General features: G+C 43.3%; 1 protein-coding gene across 6 annotated transcripts in view; it reads right to left on the bottom strand.

Moving 5' to 3' along the window:
* Positions 1–2,761: 2,761 nt before the first annotated feature.
* Positions 2,762–19,331, bottom strand: part of RTTN (rotatin) — a 126,627-nt gene continuing 110,057 nt past the window's right edge. For 2 of the 6 annotated variants that reach the window (XM_074339859.2, XM_088798038.1), the window contains 5 exons: positions 17,933–18,135; positions 14,362–14,629; positions 10,225–10,328; positions 9,086–9,155; positions 2,762–8,070 (listed from right to left, as the gene is read on the bottom strand). In XM_074339859.2, coding sequence (XP_074195960.2) covers positions 7,985–8,070; positions 9,086–9,155; positions 10,225–10,328; positions 14,362–14,629; positions 17,933–18,135 — 731 coding nt within the window. In that variant the 3' untranslated portion in view covers positions 2,762–7,984. The remainder of the gene's footprint in view (positions 8,071–9,085; positions 9,156–10,224; positions 10,329–14,361; positions 14,630–17,932; positions 18,136–19,331) is intronic. The other 4 variants (XR_012498707.2, XR_012498705.2, XR_012498702.2 and 1 more) reach the window with 4 other exon arrangements.

The following is a 19,331-nucleotide window of genomic DNA, read 5'->3' on the forward strand; positions in this document are numbered from 1 at the left end:
CAATCTTGTTTTCTAATTCATAACTCAGCTAGATTCATTCTACTCTTTGCAGTACTTAGTAAAGTCTTTTTTCAGCTTTCATATCTGTCATACGTAATGTTTTCTTGTCCCTTCTTTATGACTCATTTTGGGGCTTATATTTTTAATTCCTTCCTTATCTCTTTTAATGCATTTCTGTGGCTAATTTAAAATTATTGTTCATTTGTTTTAATATTTCTGCTTCCTTTGGAAAATTCCCAGCATGCTATTTTCCTTTTGAAGTGGTTGTTCTTGTCAAACGTCTTGTTATGAGAGCTCATTTTCCCCTGGGAACTTCAGGCAAACACCGTGAAGGCCAGCCCGTAGTCTGTATGAGCCTCAGATAGCTCAATGGTGGGGAGTGGTGGGGAGTCCTGGGCACAGTGGATCACAGCCAGCCACTTCTCGCTCCAAAAACACCCCCAGGCAGGTCATCACCCTTCGTTCCCCCGGTGAGAAGCAGTGTTAGGAAGAGACACTGTTGAGACTGCAGAGCCTCGGCCTGGGCGTGGGACGTGACAGGGAACAGGACATGGTGGACATCAGTGAGCTCCACCTGTGACCCAGTGGTAGCTCACCCTTCTCAGTCCACCCTGGGAGTGAATTCTGCAGGAGGGATCAGCAGTCCTGAGAGTTCAGCATCTTGGTTAGTACCAGCCCCTGTGTTTTTAACAATTTCAAATCTTAAATCATACAAGCAAATGCTATACATGTTGGATTAGACTCTGTGCACTTAACGCTTCCCTACTTGGAGCGAAACTCACAATCACTGTGCAGGAGCTGTAGCAGGCTCACCTTGCAGATGGAGCTGTGGGGGATCAGCGTGGAGAAGAAATGTGCCTGGAAGCTTTAAAGGGGTGCAATTAGACGTCATTCCCGACTGCAATGGTACCAGTAGAATAAGCCTTCTCCCCAGTTCTCATGAAGTCAAACTATGAAAATTGCCTTTCGGCCTCTCCCACTGCCACCTCTTCTAGTCTGTGCAGAGCAGTGTCACATTCCTGTGAACTGAAGTCAGGTTCCTACAATGCCTGCTGCTGCCAAATGTGGGCACTAGGATACAGGAACTGGAAGGAAGCTTGCAGGTTACATGTTGATTTGTGCTTTTCACACAGCATCGCTGATGCGACCTGGCTTCTGTGTTTTCCACACTGCTGGAGTTGCAGCTCACACAATTTTCAGAATTTACAGTTCAGGTTTCAAAAAGCTGGTACCTAAACTCTATCTCCCAAAAAGAATATCCTGAGGAAGATTCCTAGTAAGCAATGGGTCCTGAAAGTTTAGATTAGTATCTTTGTTTCATGTTGGTGTTGGTTATATTTTCAAATCATATCTAAAATGCTTTTTTTCTCTTTCTCTACTGAATTAAAAAATATTCTAAGAATTTTAAAGCATTTTTAAGCAGTGCTTTTTGGCTTTTATTCTTTATCAACTTAACAAAAATCTATTCTCATAAAAGAAATACTTATGGAAGTGCATATTTGGACAAAGTCAACATAATTTTTTAGCCTAATATTCATTGATTCATTGATTCATTGATTCATTCATTCAAAATAATATAAATTGAGCACCTTCTTTGTGCAAGGCATTGTGGGAAGCAGGGAGTTACAAGTTGAATCAGAAGTCATGTCAAGCAGATGGTGGGAACAATGACTATATGCAAATCAACGTAATATAAGGGGAAAGGACTGATATAAAAGCTTAAAAAAAAAAAAAAAAACTAAGCTAAATTGAACTGGTGTGAAAATCAGAGAATAAAGAATTTCCTCCCAGCTGGGGAATCTGACACAGCTTCATGGGAAAGGTGACATTTGATCTTGGCCTTTTAAAACAGACAGAAAGGAAACGTGAAGGTGGGTGGGGGCACACTGGTGGAGGAAAGTTAGAGAATTAAGTCACAGAGGTAGGAGAAGAAAGGGCATGGATTAGCACGCTAGAGGATGTGAAGAAGGTAGGTGAATCGAGAATGACATCTGAGCAAGTACACATATCCCCTGGCAACCTTTGTCCCTAATAACCCAGCCCGGCAAGGATGAGCCACAAAAACAGACCAGAAGTTCAAGGTTTCAAGACGTCTTACAAGCTCAGAGTATAACAGAACCTCTCTTGATTGGCTACCCCTTAATGGATTTGCTAAGATTGAACAATTCTCTCCATTCTCCCAATAAACACACTGGCTGATGCCAGACACGTGAGCTCGGGGGCTGGCGGAGGCGAGTTTCATGCTGACCAAGATCTGGGTGGACTTGTTCCTAAACCGTTGGTACCACTCAGATTGGAATCACAGAATTTGGTTAAATACTGACGAAAAGTAATTAATTCTGTAAGAACTAAGCTGGCCTCTTTGCAAAGAACTGGTAACAAAGGAGTCACAAATTGTTGTTGAATTTGGTGTGCTGAGTTAACTGTAAAGAAAGTCAGAAACAGTAGAAATCTTAAAGAATCCCTGGATAAAATAGCAAAAAAGAAAAAAAAAGTGGGAAGAGGTTGGAGTTTTGATTGCTTAATAACTGTCTTATTTTTTGCTCCACTTCCAGAAACTGAAACTGGAAATTGTCCAGATGCATTAGGTGTGATTTATGCCAAAAACACACACACACACACACACACACACACTGTGAACACCACAGGAAATACATTCAGAAAAGGCCCCAGACCTTAAATAAGAGATGAGATACTGAATACACATTTACATATTTGAAATAAAATGCTAAAGGTACACATATTAATTTTTCAATTCATTTTATTTTTCAATTAGCCAGGTTTTCGTTACTATGTTTGAGAGTGCCAGGATCTGCCTTCCCAGCCATGTTTCTCCACAACACGTCAATGAGTTCTGACAGCTGAGGCTTCCATGTTGTGGGGATGAGATCCACACAGAGCGTCTGGCTTCACATTGGAAAGTCATCTTACTTCATTCTCTGACACTAATTTTTCTAGCTCTAAGTGCACCTAGAATTAATCACCAATTTTACCCCGAATTATATCATATGTTGTTCTATTAAATTAAGTGGAACGTGGGCCCCTGGGGCAGGGATGCACGGTTCCCTAATGGAGCCCCCAACCCCTTTCGACCAGCCTGCACTGCTGGATGTAGCAGGGAGCCCAGGTAAGGCCTGCAATCCTTGGAGTGACCACACAACTGTGTTCTGTCCAAGAAGACATGAGGGCAGGTTATTGGACCAGTGTTTGGGGGAAGGCTCCTTCAAAGGGCAACAGAGCCGGGGAAATCCTCTTCTGTCCTATTCCTTCCACCATCCATAAGGTAAGTTGCTGGAGGAAGCATGCATCAACGACGGCAGAGCAGAAGGATGGGTGCTTGAGTCCCTGAGGACAGCGTCAGTGAAGGACTGCCCCTGGGGCTTCCCTGGCTGTGGAAAAAGCAACAAAAGAGAAAAAAGAAAAAGAAACTTCTCTCTTACTGAAGCTGTTATTATTCTGGGCTTTCTACTCTGTGCAATCATGGCTTCGCCTAACAGATATAAAAGGTAACTTGAACCAGGTGTCATACCCATAAACTGATTCTTTGCAATCCAATCTTTGTATCATCTGAAAGCGATAAAAATAGTAGTTTTCCATTTTATAATGTCTTTTCCCACGGTAAGCCAAGGGAAGAATGTTCCAAAAGCATATCTGAAGAAATCCCATTTCAGGCTTTCCCAGAACTGCGAGCAGTCTGCTACGAGAATGGGGACTGTCGCTGCCCAGATGAAACGAATGGGATGCAGTCGCTCCAAAGGCACAGCCACGGGCAGAGGTAAAACCGTAGGGGAAACATCACTGAGGAAGAAGTGCATGGGAAACTTATTTCCTTGGAGTCGACATTAAAGCGCATATTTTTCTCTTGGCTTTTATGCAAAATGAGAATTTATTGAATGTTACTTTATGGATCCTTTGCGGACCATCGTTTTGAAAAAGCAGATTTTTTTTTCCTGAAGCCGATTTCACAAATGCAGAAGAAACAGATGAAGCACCAAGATGAACGTCGTCGGGAACATTTCACACCGGATCAGGCTGAGGGTGAGTCCTCGGCTCTGGCTGCCAAGTCTCAAACTCCCGGGTCTTGGCACAGACTCCCGTACACCCTGAGCCTCAAGCCCAGCGCACTCTCTCAGTCCCAGCTGACCTCCTACTTGGGTTTTGTAAGAATTTTCCTGTGAGGAATAACTTTGAACTCAGGAAGAATAAACTCTTAGTTCCCCTGAACTAAGTGTCCTAATCACAGGAACAAGAGCGTTTTATCACCCGTTCCCCTTAAGTGTTGGGAGCACACAGGGCAACAACAGGGAGAGAGGAAGATGGCTACTCCCAAGAGGAACGATTCTTTAAACTCGGGTTTTCTTTGGGCTACTCAGGTTATCATTTGTTGTATTGTCCATCTCAATTCAAATGGACACAGTGCCATATTCTACCAACTGACAATCAAGACAACCTGACAAGCAGAAGAATAAAATGTACCAAGTCACCTAAGTGTATTTAGCACAGGACGTAGGCTCTCTATGCCGACCGGCTGTCTGTACCAGCAGGGACCTGAGGACAGTGGCCACACACATCCGCCAGAAACTGACCATCCTTTCGTAATGTGGGGACCTGTGTTCCAACCACACAACTCACTTCCCAGCACAGCACCCTCCCCACAGGGATAGAGGATGCAAGGACACAAAAGATTAACATTTTAGTGAAAGAGGATGAATTTTTGAGAACTTTATAGGAACAATTACTATTGGCCATCTAAGGGGCAATCCACTGTGTACCACGCAGAACTTACAAGGCAGGCATCCTTCTCCCCAGGGACAGTGGAAGAAACGGTCTCCACGGCTGTGTGCGGGAGGGCAGGGCTGAGTCCAGGTCCACAGGACTCCAGAGTCCACAACCCTCTACTACCGTGTCCCGCTCCCTGCGAAGGCACCTCGTTATGGCAGGAGCAGGCGTGCTGGTCACTACGTTCCCCGTCAGCCTGGCAAATTGGAGGAACCTTATGGGTCAAGAAGCAGATCTCAGGAAATGAGACACACAAGGCGCAGCCACAAAGACTAATGACGGAAAATTATTGCAGACGATGAGTATATTTCACACTACAAAGGAAAATCGGTGACCTGCAGTTAAATGGGCGAGTTCTATTTTTCACCCATTCTTTACAGAACACCAAAGAAAAGTATATCCAGTATTCATTTTCGAAAGTGGTTTCAGGAAGAGTGGGGAAAGGCTTTAGCTAGGTCAGCTAACTATGCTACTTGTTTCCTCTGTTTCCAACAGCCAGCGGCTGCCTACGCCCCCAAACTGCTCAACCTGAAGTCCAGAAGCCTGTCTCACTGTGTACGTTCTGGTCAGCACAGCACAGCTTGTGTGTGTGCCTCCCTAGCTTAGACACACACGAACCAGCCAAGCCAAGACGCCAGGAAATGCGAACTCTGGAGACCCTAAGGCACGAACTACCATGTTTCCCTGAAAATAAGACGTAGCTGGGCCATCAGCTCTAATGAGTCTTTCGGAGCAAAAATTAATATAAGACCCGGGCTTATTTTGCTGTAATTTTACTACCTAATATAATAATAAGTATAATATTAATATAATACTGGGTCTTATATTAAGTTTTGCTCCAAAACATGCATTAGAGCTGATTGTCTGGCTGGGTCTTATTTTCAGGGAAACACAGTAGGCCCTTCACCTGTTTTCTGGCTTTTCGCCTAAACTAGGGGTGTGCGATAGCATTCAGGAGACCCACATTCAAGTCCTGATTTTATCACTCAGTAGTTGAGTGACAGGAAGTGATTTTCATGTTCTAAGCAGTTTTCTGCAAAGTCAGGGGGATTCATCAGTGGTTCTCAAACAGTGGGGTGTAAAGCTTACCTGGGAGTCTGCTAACCATTCTCCTGGACATTATGACTGTGGTCCAGTGGGCCCACGCATCTGCATTTCAACAAACATTGGGGGGGGCGCTTCTGAGGCTGGTGATTCCCCAGGGGAGCATGGTGGCAGCTGGGGGATGGCGGGCCAGTCACCGTAGGGCCCTCTGCTTACCGGATCCACAGGTTGTAAGGACCAACATCCCGGACCTAGCGCACGACGTGCCTGAGGTTCACGTCCCTGGACACCAACAGAGGTACATGCAAGTCTTCAGAAGCCGTTACCTCTCTCCTCTTTCCAGGGGCGGTGGTCCTTCTTGGCAGCACAGGTCCCTGCTTCTGACTGCTGGGTTCCAAACCCCCCTATGGCACTATCTTGGACTGCTACGGAAAATGACAAATTACAGTTCTTCCTAATTCCAGAGACATGAGGCCACACACGCCACGATACGTCAATCAATCAACCAATCAATGAACCATAAAGGAAATGACCATTTCCCTGAAGAGGCCCAAGTTTTATTTTAAAAAATGGTGTGTCATCTGTAAGATCCAAACACAAAGTCAGGAACTTCAATGAGGAAAAAAGAAAAGGAGGAAGCGTAGCACAGTGGTTTAAAAACATCGGCTTATTAGCAGTGACCCTGGGTTCCAATCTCAACCTCGTACTCACCAGCCGCTCTGAGCCTCCATTTACTCACCTCTAACATAGGGATAACAGAAGTACTTTATAGAAAATAGGTTAAATCATAAACATTCTCAGATTAGTGCCAGTCACATAAAAAGCTCTTGAAATGGAAGGTACAAAGAAATCCAGTGCATTATTCATCAGTGAGGGCTTACAAGGCAATATTGAGAAAATGACATAAAATGTAAAAAACCAGGAGAAAAGGCAGAAATAATTCCTAAGATTCCTGCTCTTAGAACTGGTGAATGTTTCAGAGTATAGGCATGTCCTGTTTCAAATTAACTTGGGCTTCCCAGAAACCTCTGAACCTCCTAAATCTATTTTTCAGATCTCTAATCAATAATTTTCAGACACTACAAATTTATCTGCTTCAATTTCAGTATTTATCATATATTTTGTTCTCATGCTTCCAGCTTAAATAACATCACCTGGCTTATCTTATTAATGACAGCAATTTGCTAACAGCACTTAATAAAAAATATTGATTTTTTTCTTACCATAATTCAATTAGAAAACGTCTTCCTAAATGAATGTGTGTATCTGTGTGGTGTGTACACACACACAGATACACACACACGTATCACCTTTTATTTTTCATTTCTTAGACACAATTTTCTCACTTTCCAAAGTGTTGGGAAACCTGCTGGAAGTGATTACTAATCGACTTGATTCTGATTTAAGTTCTGAGTTCTACACAACATACTAGTTCAGAGGGACGTCACAGAGCACTCGGCTGATCTTCTGCTGCTGGAGTTTTCAGTCTCGTTCCTATTTTGGGCTGAGCTAGAATACGAACCCAAACCCATAAACACTATTCCTTCCTTCTTTATTACATAGCATTTCGGAAGTTGAAAGGTAAAGAGAATAAAATAGAACAGATTTACAGATTGAACGGAAGGAGTTAATCGCTAGAAACTGCAGAAAAAAGCTACTCACAAAATTATACACATTCACATACAAATATCCCTTCACGACTATGTATGTTCTGGACAGTGGAAAGGTTCGAAAACTAAGCATTTGTATTGACAAGAGCCAAATTTCATGGAAAAGAATTTTTAAAAAAGGGTATCAGAACATAATGTCTTATTTCAATTCCTGAAGTTTATATTCATGAGACTGATAAAAGTCTGCAACGATTATTCAATTTTCAGTTTCTAAAAATAGTTTATTAAATAACTGTTAAATAGGATTTTTACAAAGCAAGGTGCATAGAAAAGGGTAAAAATGTCTATGTTCCCAGAACTTTCTATGCCTTTTTGCATCACCTTCTAGTCGGCTGCTCTGACTCGGAGAGCTGGTATGAAATGAAGGGGCGGCCACTTCTCTCGGGAAGGAGAGAGGCACCCCCGCTGCAGAGGCTCGGCCTGTCTCAGGCAGCAGCTGTGCACACTCGCGTCCGGCGGGCTCATCTGTCCGTGGTGAGCAGCCCCGGTCCTCAGGAAGAGTTCAGCTGCTGGGTGAGGCTTTCGAGACATTTCAAATAATAGGCATTCAGAGGGTTTTCTTCCGAGCTTGAAAAAGCTGAGAGAGAAAAATAAGAATATGGAAGAAAGAGTTTGTTAAACTTAGTACTACATGCATGTACGCGTGGACACATATACACCAACATACATCAACAGGATTTACATGTAACTTCAAGTTCTGTTTAACGTCTTGATGTACTAGCATTATAGGAATACTGTACACTGTAAACAAATTAAGAAGTCTCAAAATTTGTATTTATTTTTTATTAATGGTGTGGCCGAAGAGTATAAACAAAACTCAATGCACCTCCATAATGGATCCCACTATCTACAATCCCGAAGGAATGCCTGCTTCTTTTATGTACCATTCCTCCTAACACATAAACGCTAACATAACTCAGTGACTCACTACCTCCAGAAGGTCATCATCACAGCTAGAAACAAAACAAAAAAGCCCACGAGACACTTATGAAAAATCGGACTATAGAGCCCAGATCCAGTACAGCACAGGAAAGACACAGCTCAGTGTCTCAGCATTAAAAAGCTTCAGAGAATCATGTTATGAAAACGTGTGTCACTTAAAATGAAAAATGCACTTTGAGAGGAAAACCCTGCCTCATTGTGATTACGTCACTGGGCGGAGTGGATTCTGGGGAGACGGGATCTATTTCTGGAAGACTGTGACTCAATCCCCAGATGTTAGACCCGTCGTCTGTCCAAGGTCAGTGCTATTGGGGCCGGCTCTTATCACCTGAGAACACACTTTAGCAGAGTGGTAGCCATCAGCAAAGCAAGTTTCATACAAGAAAAAAATGACTTGGAGAAAGATGACAGACATGTTTTGAGAAACTATTATATTTTATTCTTTAAAAACTATTATAATGAAAAGCACAGACCAAATACCAGCTCACAGTACAACGTTTCAACAAAAAAGCTTGTCGCACATCACTGTAAACCGTCAATGTAGAAAACTGTCCTTTTGCTGTGAACTGTCCAGCAGACATTTCATTAATCCGAGAACGCAGTGAACAGCTCCCAAGTTTAACTGAAATGCCTTTCATAATGACACTTACTTTTCTTTGCTAAGGAATAAGCTTCATCCACTCTTCTTTTTATTGATGGGTTTTTCAAAGTCGTTTTTGCCTGAAGATAACACAGAATCCATTCATTAGGTCTGTTTCTATGTGTTAGGGATCAGGAGACCACGTTGCTCATTCTGCCACTGACTACAGTGTAAACAGGATATTATAAGCTCTAACGACGTCGCTAGAGAATTCAGATTAGTATATCCTAATGGGCCATCGCCACATCCTTCCCTAACTTGATTCTCTCCTTACCGTCCCATGTTCTTTCTTCCCTCTCCTCTTATCCCTTCTCTCCTAGCCTCAATTTACTATTTTAAACTTATTATCTTATTTCATATTCCCTCAAACCTCAGATTTCAGATCAAGTATATCAAACATTACCAATCGGTCAACAAATATTTACTCAGTGACTACAAAGTGCCAAATCCTGTGCTAAGCCCTGAAGGTCCCCGGGTGAAAGTGACAGCAGCAGCCTCTGTCCCCGTGTGCACTGATGCCATCCAGCGGGGAGAAGGCGCTGTGTAGACAAGGGACAACTCGCTGAGGGCACCATCAGGGAGGGCTATCTATCTTAACATTGTCACTTGGCCACTGTTTAATCACTAGACACACGCAGGCATTTCTCTCAGGAATGAGATGTCTGCAATGAAAGAGAAGACCAGAGGCCTGAGAAAGCAGGTGCCGAGTCGAGTCCCCACCTGCCTGAGGGTCCCCCAGGGAGGGTTGGGTGCTGCAGCCCAACACCTGAGCATATGTCAGTGATGACACATACTAGAGAAAGGCAAATCACACAATTGGATAAGACTCTGTCACTTGGTTTTCTTTTAGGATGCATTTATCCTTGACACATCTTGTAGTAGAAATAATCTACAATAACTTAACACTGATACGGCAAATCAATTTATATTCACAGGGAACATTCACTCACTCAAAAGAGAGACACTTCTGAAATGAGACAGTCTGTTGAAATTAATGAAAAAGATGTCAACGACGGTTTACTAACTGTATAAACGCACAGGGCAACATGGGTCTTTGGCCTCCTTTTTCTCTCTTGCTGATGCTCCTCTGAGGTCCCCGGATACATCCTCAGAGGCTTCCCAGATATGACAATGATTTTAGAAACTGACCTTTTGATAATTGTGAATGAGAGCCCAAAGCGCGGCAGCTCCAATCCTCTGAGCATTTTGATTCTCGCTTTCCAGACAGGCAGCTAGCACACTAATGACTTTTTCTAATAATAAACACATTTAAAAAAAAAAAAAAAAAAGTTCAGTCACAGACATTCAGTGCATTCTTAACTTAGACGAATCAGACAGTCTTTTGTTACCCCATCACAGTACATACAAAGTTGGTGTCACGGGACTACAACAAAAAGACAGTCTTTTACACCGTGTGGTACGTGGGTGACAACCTCAAAACAACTGTTGTCCTGACAGGCAGAGAATGTCAGGGCAGCAGCAGCTGCCTCGTTTTTCTGCCCCTAATTCAACAATGGTACATTCATTTAAAGACAACAATACTGGAGAAGTAAGTCATTACACAATGAGTTATATTAATGGGCTCTTCAATTATGGGTCATATTTGGGTGTGCAGGAAAACAGACTGGCTCTTGTGATACATTATAAAGACTGTTATATGAACCTATCAATTGGATGAGCTACTGCATAAAATAACCATCAAGGAATACCATATTAGTTCAGTCTTTGAAAAAAAGGACTAAACATTTTAGGGAAACGTGTGTGTGTGTGTGTGTGTGTGTGTGTGTGTGTGTAAAAAGTGATTTAAACGCATGTCAACACACAAGACACATCTCTTTTTCTGCAAAGCTAACCAGAGTGTGAAATCAAGACTTGGACATGACCTGCAGCAGCCTCCTCATTCTAAGTGAAGATGGCGAAGTCTAGTCCCAAGCAGTTGGTCACGATGTTTCAAAACAACATACGAACCTACATTGTTACTTATTCTTTTATACCATTAAACTATCAAATTATTTTTCCTCTATCATGTGATTTTAAAATCGTGTTGCATTCTTAAGGGTGAAACTCTTGTTACTGGGAACTCTCTCTACACACGTTAACCACTCCCCACCCCACTGGATGCATCTAATTATACTGTGACCTGGTTGAGGGTAGCGTGTCAGCTGTGGTGGATATTCCAACCACAGTGGCAGTTTATTTTAGGGGCTCAATAAACACTAGTTCAGTGAAAGACTCTATAATTAAACAAAAATGCTGTTTAAGTGATTTTATTTAGATTTTGTATACACATTTTAAGGAATTTAAAATCTCTTACAGAAAAAGAAGCTGCTCTGTGAGCTGTGTAGTGGAGGGACAGTGTGGGGGCCGCAGTTTTCCCGCCAGCACCCCTAGTGCCTGACCACCTCAGCGGCATCCTCCGGTCCCCTGCTTCTCCTGTGTCACACACTAGCCCGTAAAGTCAGCTGGTCAAATTCATCATGTGAGCTTACAGGTGGCAGCTGATACTCTTAGGGCACGTCATCAAATGGTGTGTTCCATCTGATAGTATCATCGAGGGATATTTTTATATATTGTCCAACACTCAGAACATATTACCCATGATCAAAGAAGTTTAATTACTAGTCAGGTACTAGCTCTCAAAAACTTTTTAAAAGTACATATATAGGTCAATTAACGTGGTGTTCCTTTGGATAATGCAAGGCGATCAATTTTTTAAAAATTTTTTTTAAATGTGTTATATTTCACACATTTCACACATTTAATGTGAAATGTAACACGTATACAAAATGCACATAAACGTGAAACTAATGATATTGTACGTCAACTATACTTCAAGTTTTTTAAAAAAGCACATAAAACATTTTTAAGTTTAACAAACAGGTATGAAGTAAACTCCCACATAATCTCGAGAGAGTAGATAATAGTAAAACGTAGTTAAATAATTAGGAAGTGAAGGCTTGTGAATATTTATTACCTTTCTTAATGATATTGATTCAATTATCAGGTTAGGGATGTCATGTTGATAGCCTGAAATCAACTACCAGAAGAGTATTTACACCATGAAAATCAACAAATGCTACAAACCAGAAATGAATTAGTGATAAAGCTACAAGAGGTTTCAGTTTTATGAATGTTTTGTTGCATCAGGGCAAGAGAGCATTTTAACAATATAGTACATATCAGATGTAATGACAATAAATTTCTTGGGAAAAGAGCAGACTGGGATGCAGTTCCATTTGTCAAATCATGACTGAACTGCAACCAGACTGGCTACGGACACGAGTCCAGCTGAAGTCAGTGCAGATGTTGTATGAGAACGAGCTGGCCACACAGAATTGAAAAGAAAGAGTATCACATACTGTGCCACAATCTGTTAAGTTGTATGCTTTAAGCCAGTACAATTTATCAATTTATATATTCATTTAGTATAGACATAATAAAATTTCTACATACTCAATATACATCCAACCCCCTCTTCACCCAAGAGCAACTAGTTAAACATTTAGCAAAAGTTGTCGGTGTCCTGGTCAGGTTTTACTAACAACGTTCTGCCAGCTTCACAAAACGAGCGACTACCTCCTCTCCGTCCCTTCTCTGTAAGAGTTGGGGTCTGTTTGGAATTACCTGTTGCTAAAACGTTAGGTAGAACTCACTTGGTGAAGCTATCGGGACCTAGGGTTTTCTATGCAGTTAAATTTCCAACTAATACAATGTCTTTCATAGTTATTAGACTTTGGGTTTTTTTGGGGTTTTTTCTCCTAAATAAATTTTTCTAAGGGCAAGTGTCCATTTCATCTTTTTTCCTTTAGTTTTTTAGCAAAAAACTAAAGGCAGGGCCCATGATCGTTTTCATTGAACAACTGTGGAAACTGAGGCAGACCCAGGGAAGGGGGATGACACAAAGGCCGTGAAGCAAACCCCCACGGGGGCCACAGAGCCAGGTGTGGGGTGTGGGGTGCAGCGTGCAGAGCCGCAGTTCATTTCATCAGCTAAAAGCTGACCGGACTTCTAAAACCTTTCCCTGTATTTCTAGCGTTTAATATGATTATCAGAAAAAGAGGGTCATGACCACACCCATCGCAGAATGGAAGCAGAGTCATTCCCATCCACTTGGAAAACTCCGTGTTTCATAGAAAAACACTTCTAAGGAAAGATTAAGTGAAACATATGAAAGGAAAAGATAGTATTATCTGGCGCATCTAAGACGTACTCTAAACTGCATTAGGTGCTTTGCGTGTGTTTCCCAACTCGTCTCTACCAGAACCAGTCCAGGAGGAATTCTTTTACAGGTGCAAAGCGGGAACCAGAGAAGCTGCCCCAGGTGACGCCAGGCCTGAGCGCCGAAGGGCCTGGCGTGCGGCGCCGGCTGTGGGCTCTAGAACCCACCTCATCTTCCTTTACGATAACACAGCGCCTCCTATGAAAGTCACAGTCCTCACAGAAGCAGCACACGGTTCCAGAAACAGTGCTTCCGTTTCTCTCTGTTGCAGTGTTTCCAGCTGCTCGCCAGTGCGCACCTGTCGGGCCTGCGTCTCAGAGAAAGTCTCCCTAAGGCTAACTGCCCCCTGCGGTTTTGGCTCTGAACGCTCCTGCCTGGTCAGGATCTCACCCAAACATTCACTGAGAGCTCACACGTCACAGACACAGTTCTAGGTGCCACAAATAAACGCGAACAAAAGAGACAAAACCTCTTGGCCTTGTTAGAGCTTCTGTTCTAGTGTGGGCAGACTGGGAACACACACACATACCGAAAACACATACAGTATGAGCTGGTGGGAAAGCTGTGGAGGAAAACTAAGGAGATAAAAGAGTGAGAGAGAAGGGAGAGGAGGCTGGAAGGGCATGGCGGCCATTGCAGCTTCCACTGACCGGGCAGCATCTGCTCAGAGACGCAGAGGAGCGAGGGGAGGGGAGGGGAGAGGAGTGGAGTGAAGCCACAAGGCGCCCGCTCACGCTCTGCCTCCCGCCAACTCCTGGATCCAGCGGGCCCCTCCATGACGTGACCTGTTAACCCTGGGAGCCTCCTGGCAGCTCCTTGATGGCTGGAGCCACGTCTGGCTCATCTCTGGGGACAAGAGTCCCGCCTGATTCATTCTCAGCCTCTGCCCCCCACAGTGCCTTGAACACAATGGATGCTTAATAAGTAAGTACCTGGAGAATTAGTTATAAAACCATCTTGTATTTTCATATGAGTAGAGTACACTGTGAATAACCACACGTGGCAATGGATGGGCGCGTGTGTGTGTGTGTGTGTGTGTGTGTGTGTGTGTGTGTGTGAACACTCACCGTGAGCCAGGACCTTGGGCTTATTGGCAGGACTGAAACAAATGTTATGAAAAATGAGGAGAGGCAGGTGAGGGCTGCTCTTGTGCTTGAACTTGCTCAGCTCTGCAAGCGAGTCCAAACAGCCCTCGAGCCTCAGGATCATCTGCTGCCCGTCTTCCCGCAGGGACATATTCAGGAGTAGCTTCAACCAGAGCACGGCCAGGTGACTGAGCTGTCTGTTCCCTCCTTTCGGCAGTGTTAGCGACAGAAAGTTCTGCAAGAAGTTACTCTGTGGGGAACAGAGAGAACGTCATGTTCTGCTTGAGTCTCTGCACCCTTTGCCTAGTCCCCTAGAGACCGATCAACCAGCACTCTGCTCTTTTCCTCAACTGTAATGTCTCCTTCCTCCAACCCCTTCCAAATACTCCACCGATACTGCTTCCAGGTACAAGTGGAAAAGCTAAGGAGAACAAAACAGTGCTCCCATTCTAACTCTTACTGATTCTTTTCTGACGATGGATAAAGTAACCATAGTTTGCTCTTAATTATTTAGGATTGATAATTCAGTCTGGGAATTATGTCAAGCCGTCTGAGTTTTCTCTATTTGTCTTCTGGCCATTTTGCTGCTCATTAAAAGCTATCCTGTGGGGAGGAAAAATAAGCAAAACCCACTGATGGTTGCCCCAGGGGAGGCGGGTGGGAGGATGGGTGAAAAGGTGAAGGGGAATAAGAGGTAGAAGCTTCCAGTTATAAAATAAATAAGCCACAGGGGTGTAACGTTCAGCACCGGGGAAACAATCTAAACTATTGTAGTAACTACGCCCGGGACAGAGCATGGTGATCATGTCACAGGGTATATAAATGTCAGCTCCCTGCGGAGTCCACCTGAAACTAATATTACACTGTGTGTCGACTACACTTCAATAAAAAAATAAATGAAAGATAAATAAAAATTTATTTTAAAAACTCATTAAAAATGTATTAATAAAAAAATTATTCAAAATGTTATTAAAAAAGAAACATAATCCAAATAAACCTTCAGCACCAGTTAACAACTCTGGCAGTACTGAGGGTAGTTGAATCTTTATAGCTACAAGTGTGCTAAAAAGTAATCTGTGGGTGCATCTTGCATTCAATTTTTCCCAGCTGCTTATCATTACAGACGACTTCTCAGGGCTACATGTCATTCTAGTAAACTTACAGATGCGACAAGTCTATTACTGGAACTCTAAGAGTCATTTCAGTGTCCAAATAACACCCCTGCCACAAAACCCCGCGAAACTCTTAAGTAGGTGAAAGACAGTAACTTACTGTCTTGAGTAATCTCTATGCAAACACAGAAAGAAAGCAGGAAGGGACAATACCCAGAAGGCGTCCAGGCAGTGCGGCAACCACAGCCACATGCACACCTGATCAGGAAGCAGAAATGTGACCACTGAACTCTCCTAACTGCCCAGGAAATCTCTTCTCTCTCCCGGTTTCATAACCTATCTGGCTTAGTTCTTGGGCTCTCCTGCACTTAAATCAAGACGATGGCTCGAATCTACGATATAAATTTAACACTTGTATGTGAAGAGCTCGGAGCACATGGACGAAGCAAGCTACAGAAAGATAAGCAGCATCTCCCAGCAACAAGGGAACCGTCCACTGTGTGCCCTGTGCGGGCCGCCACCCACACCCACCGCCCACCTGTCAGCCCAGACTAGTGCTTTTGGGATCCATCCCTTGCTTTTCCCATTCAGCTAGAATCTCCAGGGTACAGGCGCCCTGGGTTTGACCAGAGTGATAAAATATACATCAGTGCTTTACACTGTGAATATGCTGTGGGCGCTCTTTCTTGCTGCTGGGCCTCAGGATGCACTGAAATGATTTCCTACACCAGGTAGAATACACAGAAACAGGCCATGGTAGAGAGACACCAGGCCTTTGGGAATCTCAGTTGTACAACAGCATCAGCTACGTTTTCTGACGTCTGCAGACGAGTAACCGAGCGGTACCAGAGTAAGTGTCCAGGGCTCATTGTAACTCAGTGCAGCAGAGAAGGCTCAGGGGAAGGTCTTTAGGGCAGAGGAAACAGAGTCTGACCACCTTATATCAAAATTGGCTTCAGTACAGTTCCAGAATCAGAAATGGGGACCTGAAGATGCTAAAGCGGTCATTTTGTGTAACCTAAAAACAAAGGAACTTCTGAAGCTTGAAGAGAGTCAGTCTCCAGCTCGAAGTCACACCTGAGCCTGAGGCTGGCACTTACATTGCATTTGGGCGTTCCTGCTTTGCTTCCTACCAATGTGCTTTGGAAGGAAGTGGCCGTGAGCACTGCCCCTGCCCCTGTTTGGGTGTGCTCTCTCTCTCCTTCTCTCTCTCTCTCTCTCTCTCTCTCTCTCTCTCTCTCTCTCTCTCTCTCTCCTTCTCTCTCTCTCGCTCTTGCTCTCTCTCTCTCTCATTCTCTCTCTCTCTCTCATTCTCTCTCTCTCTCTCTCTCTCTCTCTCTCTCTCTCTCTCTCTCTCTCTCTCACACACACACACACACACACACACGAAGAAGACATCAGCCATGTGCTGGTAAGTACCCGGCCAGCTCCAGTGAGAGCAGTCGGCCCTGATTTGCACCTTTTGCCAATTAACATGGTGTGACTACTATCACTATGGCTGATTTCAAGACACCACCGTGATGTCAACCAGCTTCCAAAATTCCTGAAATTAACGCCGACACTCCTGAGCCAACATGAGCTAGCTCCAACACAGCACTGAAAAGATCTTCCCTGAGTAAGACTGCTATTTATTTGGCGATTGCCCTCAAAGTGTTTTGTTGCTTTTTTTGTTTGTTTGCTTTTTGCACGGTGGGGGTGGAGATGCAGCAGCAGAGGAAAAGGACACTCAATTCTTATGAATACTGCAAACTTTTGCAATTTATCTTGGCCTTTATGCGAAAGAAAGAGAAGTACTCAAATAACCATGTTCTAGGGCGTAATAGGTAATCTAATCATTAAAATTTTAAGGGACCTTCCAAATTAGGGTTTCTGTTGACACACACCTAAATACAGTCTAACTGAATAGCTGTACTAGAATTTGACTCAACCAGCCACTCCCTTGTGAAGTACCCTAAGATAAAACCAGTGATAGGAAGTTGAGTTTGGGCGCCGTAAAGAACTTAGGTCTAACTTGGAGAAAAGGGCTGTGATTGGAGTTCATAAACCACTTTGACACTGTAAATGGAACTGAAATTGTAACTGTTCAGTGTGGTCTTGTTTAAAGGCCAATATATTACTTTTATGATTTCAAATAAGCGGAAGACAGCTGTCTTTCTAAAACACTCATTTTTGAGAGTGATAAAATATAATCCAAAGCTAAGAAGATAAACTAAAAGAAATGGTTTGATCGTGTTCTATCTTCTGTCACTTGTCATGGGTCATGTCCCAGCTGGCTTCAAACAAAGTGAAGCTCTTAATCCTTTTACAATCCTTTAAAACAAAATGTCTTGAAATCATAATAAATTAATCCTAGAAAATGAGTTCTAGGTGCTTCACATATATCCTGGATTGGAAGTATTTTACTATCCTTTTGATGATGTGAAGGAAGTTTCAATACTTACTTTCTGCATCACTCCTTTGCAGTCGTGAGACAAGGCCAAGTTTGACAGACACAGGAAAGCCACGTGCTGCACGGCAGCGTTCTCCAGCGGCGTCTGGGAGGCCAGCCTCAGCACACACAGCATCAGGGAGCTGCCGGACGCGCCTCTGCCGACAGCTTGCACAGGATACTGTCCAGAACTTGACCAACAAAGAGAACTGCAACCTTGAAAAAGAACAGCCTATCACAAGGTCTTCTCAGTCTCACTGCTTAGTTAAAAAAGACCCAAAGTGGCAAAGCCTATCAGTGTATCCGACGACTTGGCTGTTAACCTGTGAACTGCAAATTAGCACCGAAGGCTACTGGTGATGAGCACGTTCAACATAAGGGATGGACGGTCCTCACTAACGGCCTAATGACCACAATAGAGCATTGAAAAACACTAGGTTTATTTTTTTTTAAATAATAAAACAAGCATAATAGGTTTTTTAATAGTTCCTAAAGAAGACACCTAATTAAAGGCCTATATAGAAGAACAGAATTTTAGAAATGGGAGGTAACTTGATCTAATGCCTTCATTTTACAAAGGGGAAAAAAAATAAGGAACAATAATTCTGGGGTGGGAGGATGGGCAAATGCTACCAGCCACATGTGCCAGATGAAGGTACAGAGCTCAGAGAAGTCAGTGACTTGCTCAAGGTCACACAGCTCACAAGAAGCAACGACCAGCAGTGGCGTCCACTGGTTTTCCAAAGTCTAGTGTCTTCTCAGTATATTAAACCACAGGGGATTTACCAAGGGAGAAGGATAATCACAGAAGAGTTAGAAACGCACGCGAGTGTATTGGAATATAAACCCAAGCTGTGCTTAACTTGGGGAAGTCCATGCAGCAGAGGCCGGCCAGCTCACGTATGACTAGATTAGAATCAAATACATTCTGTAGAATAAACTCACAAAACACAGTAAACACAAATAAATACAGTGAGCTTTCTTGTGCTCACATTATACAAAAGTATCCAAATACCGCTGTATGCAGTAAAGTATTACTTGAAACTGTCACTAACAATGCGATTTTGCTTGCAAACAAACCAGACAGGAGGGTAGAAAGTTTCTTCCTCCATTTAGTAACCTCATCACATTCTAGTAGTTACATCAATTCTAAGAATAAAAGTAACATAGATAATAGTTTCAAAAGGTAGATACTAAACGTTTCCTCTGCTCAGTACTTAGCAACTGATTCTTTTTTCTCCTTATTTCCCTAAACCGTTAACTAAGGAGTGAAGGGCGGGGTAGAGAAGAACCATGTGCAGATGTAACGCTTGGGGGGGGGAGGGCGCTGCCTGGGGGGTGGGGACAAATGGTGCAGCAGCAGGGGGGGCACAAGGCGCCTGCACTGTGCTGCATGCCACACCCAGCAGTGC

The sequence above is a fragment of the Rhinolophus sinicus genome, chromosome 4 (assembly GCF_057876585.1).
Source record: "Rhinolophus sinicus isolate RSI-liver-muscle chromosome 4, RSI-T2T, whole genome shotgun sequence".
NCBI lineage: Eukaryota > Metazoa > Chordata > Mammalia > Chiroptera > Rhinolophidae > Rhinolophus > Rhinolophus sinicus.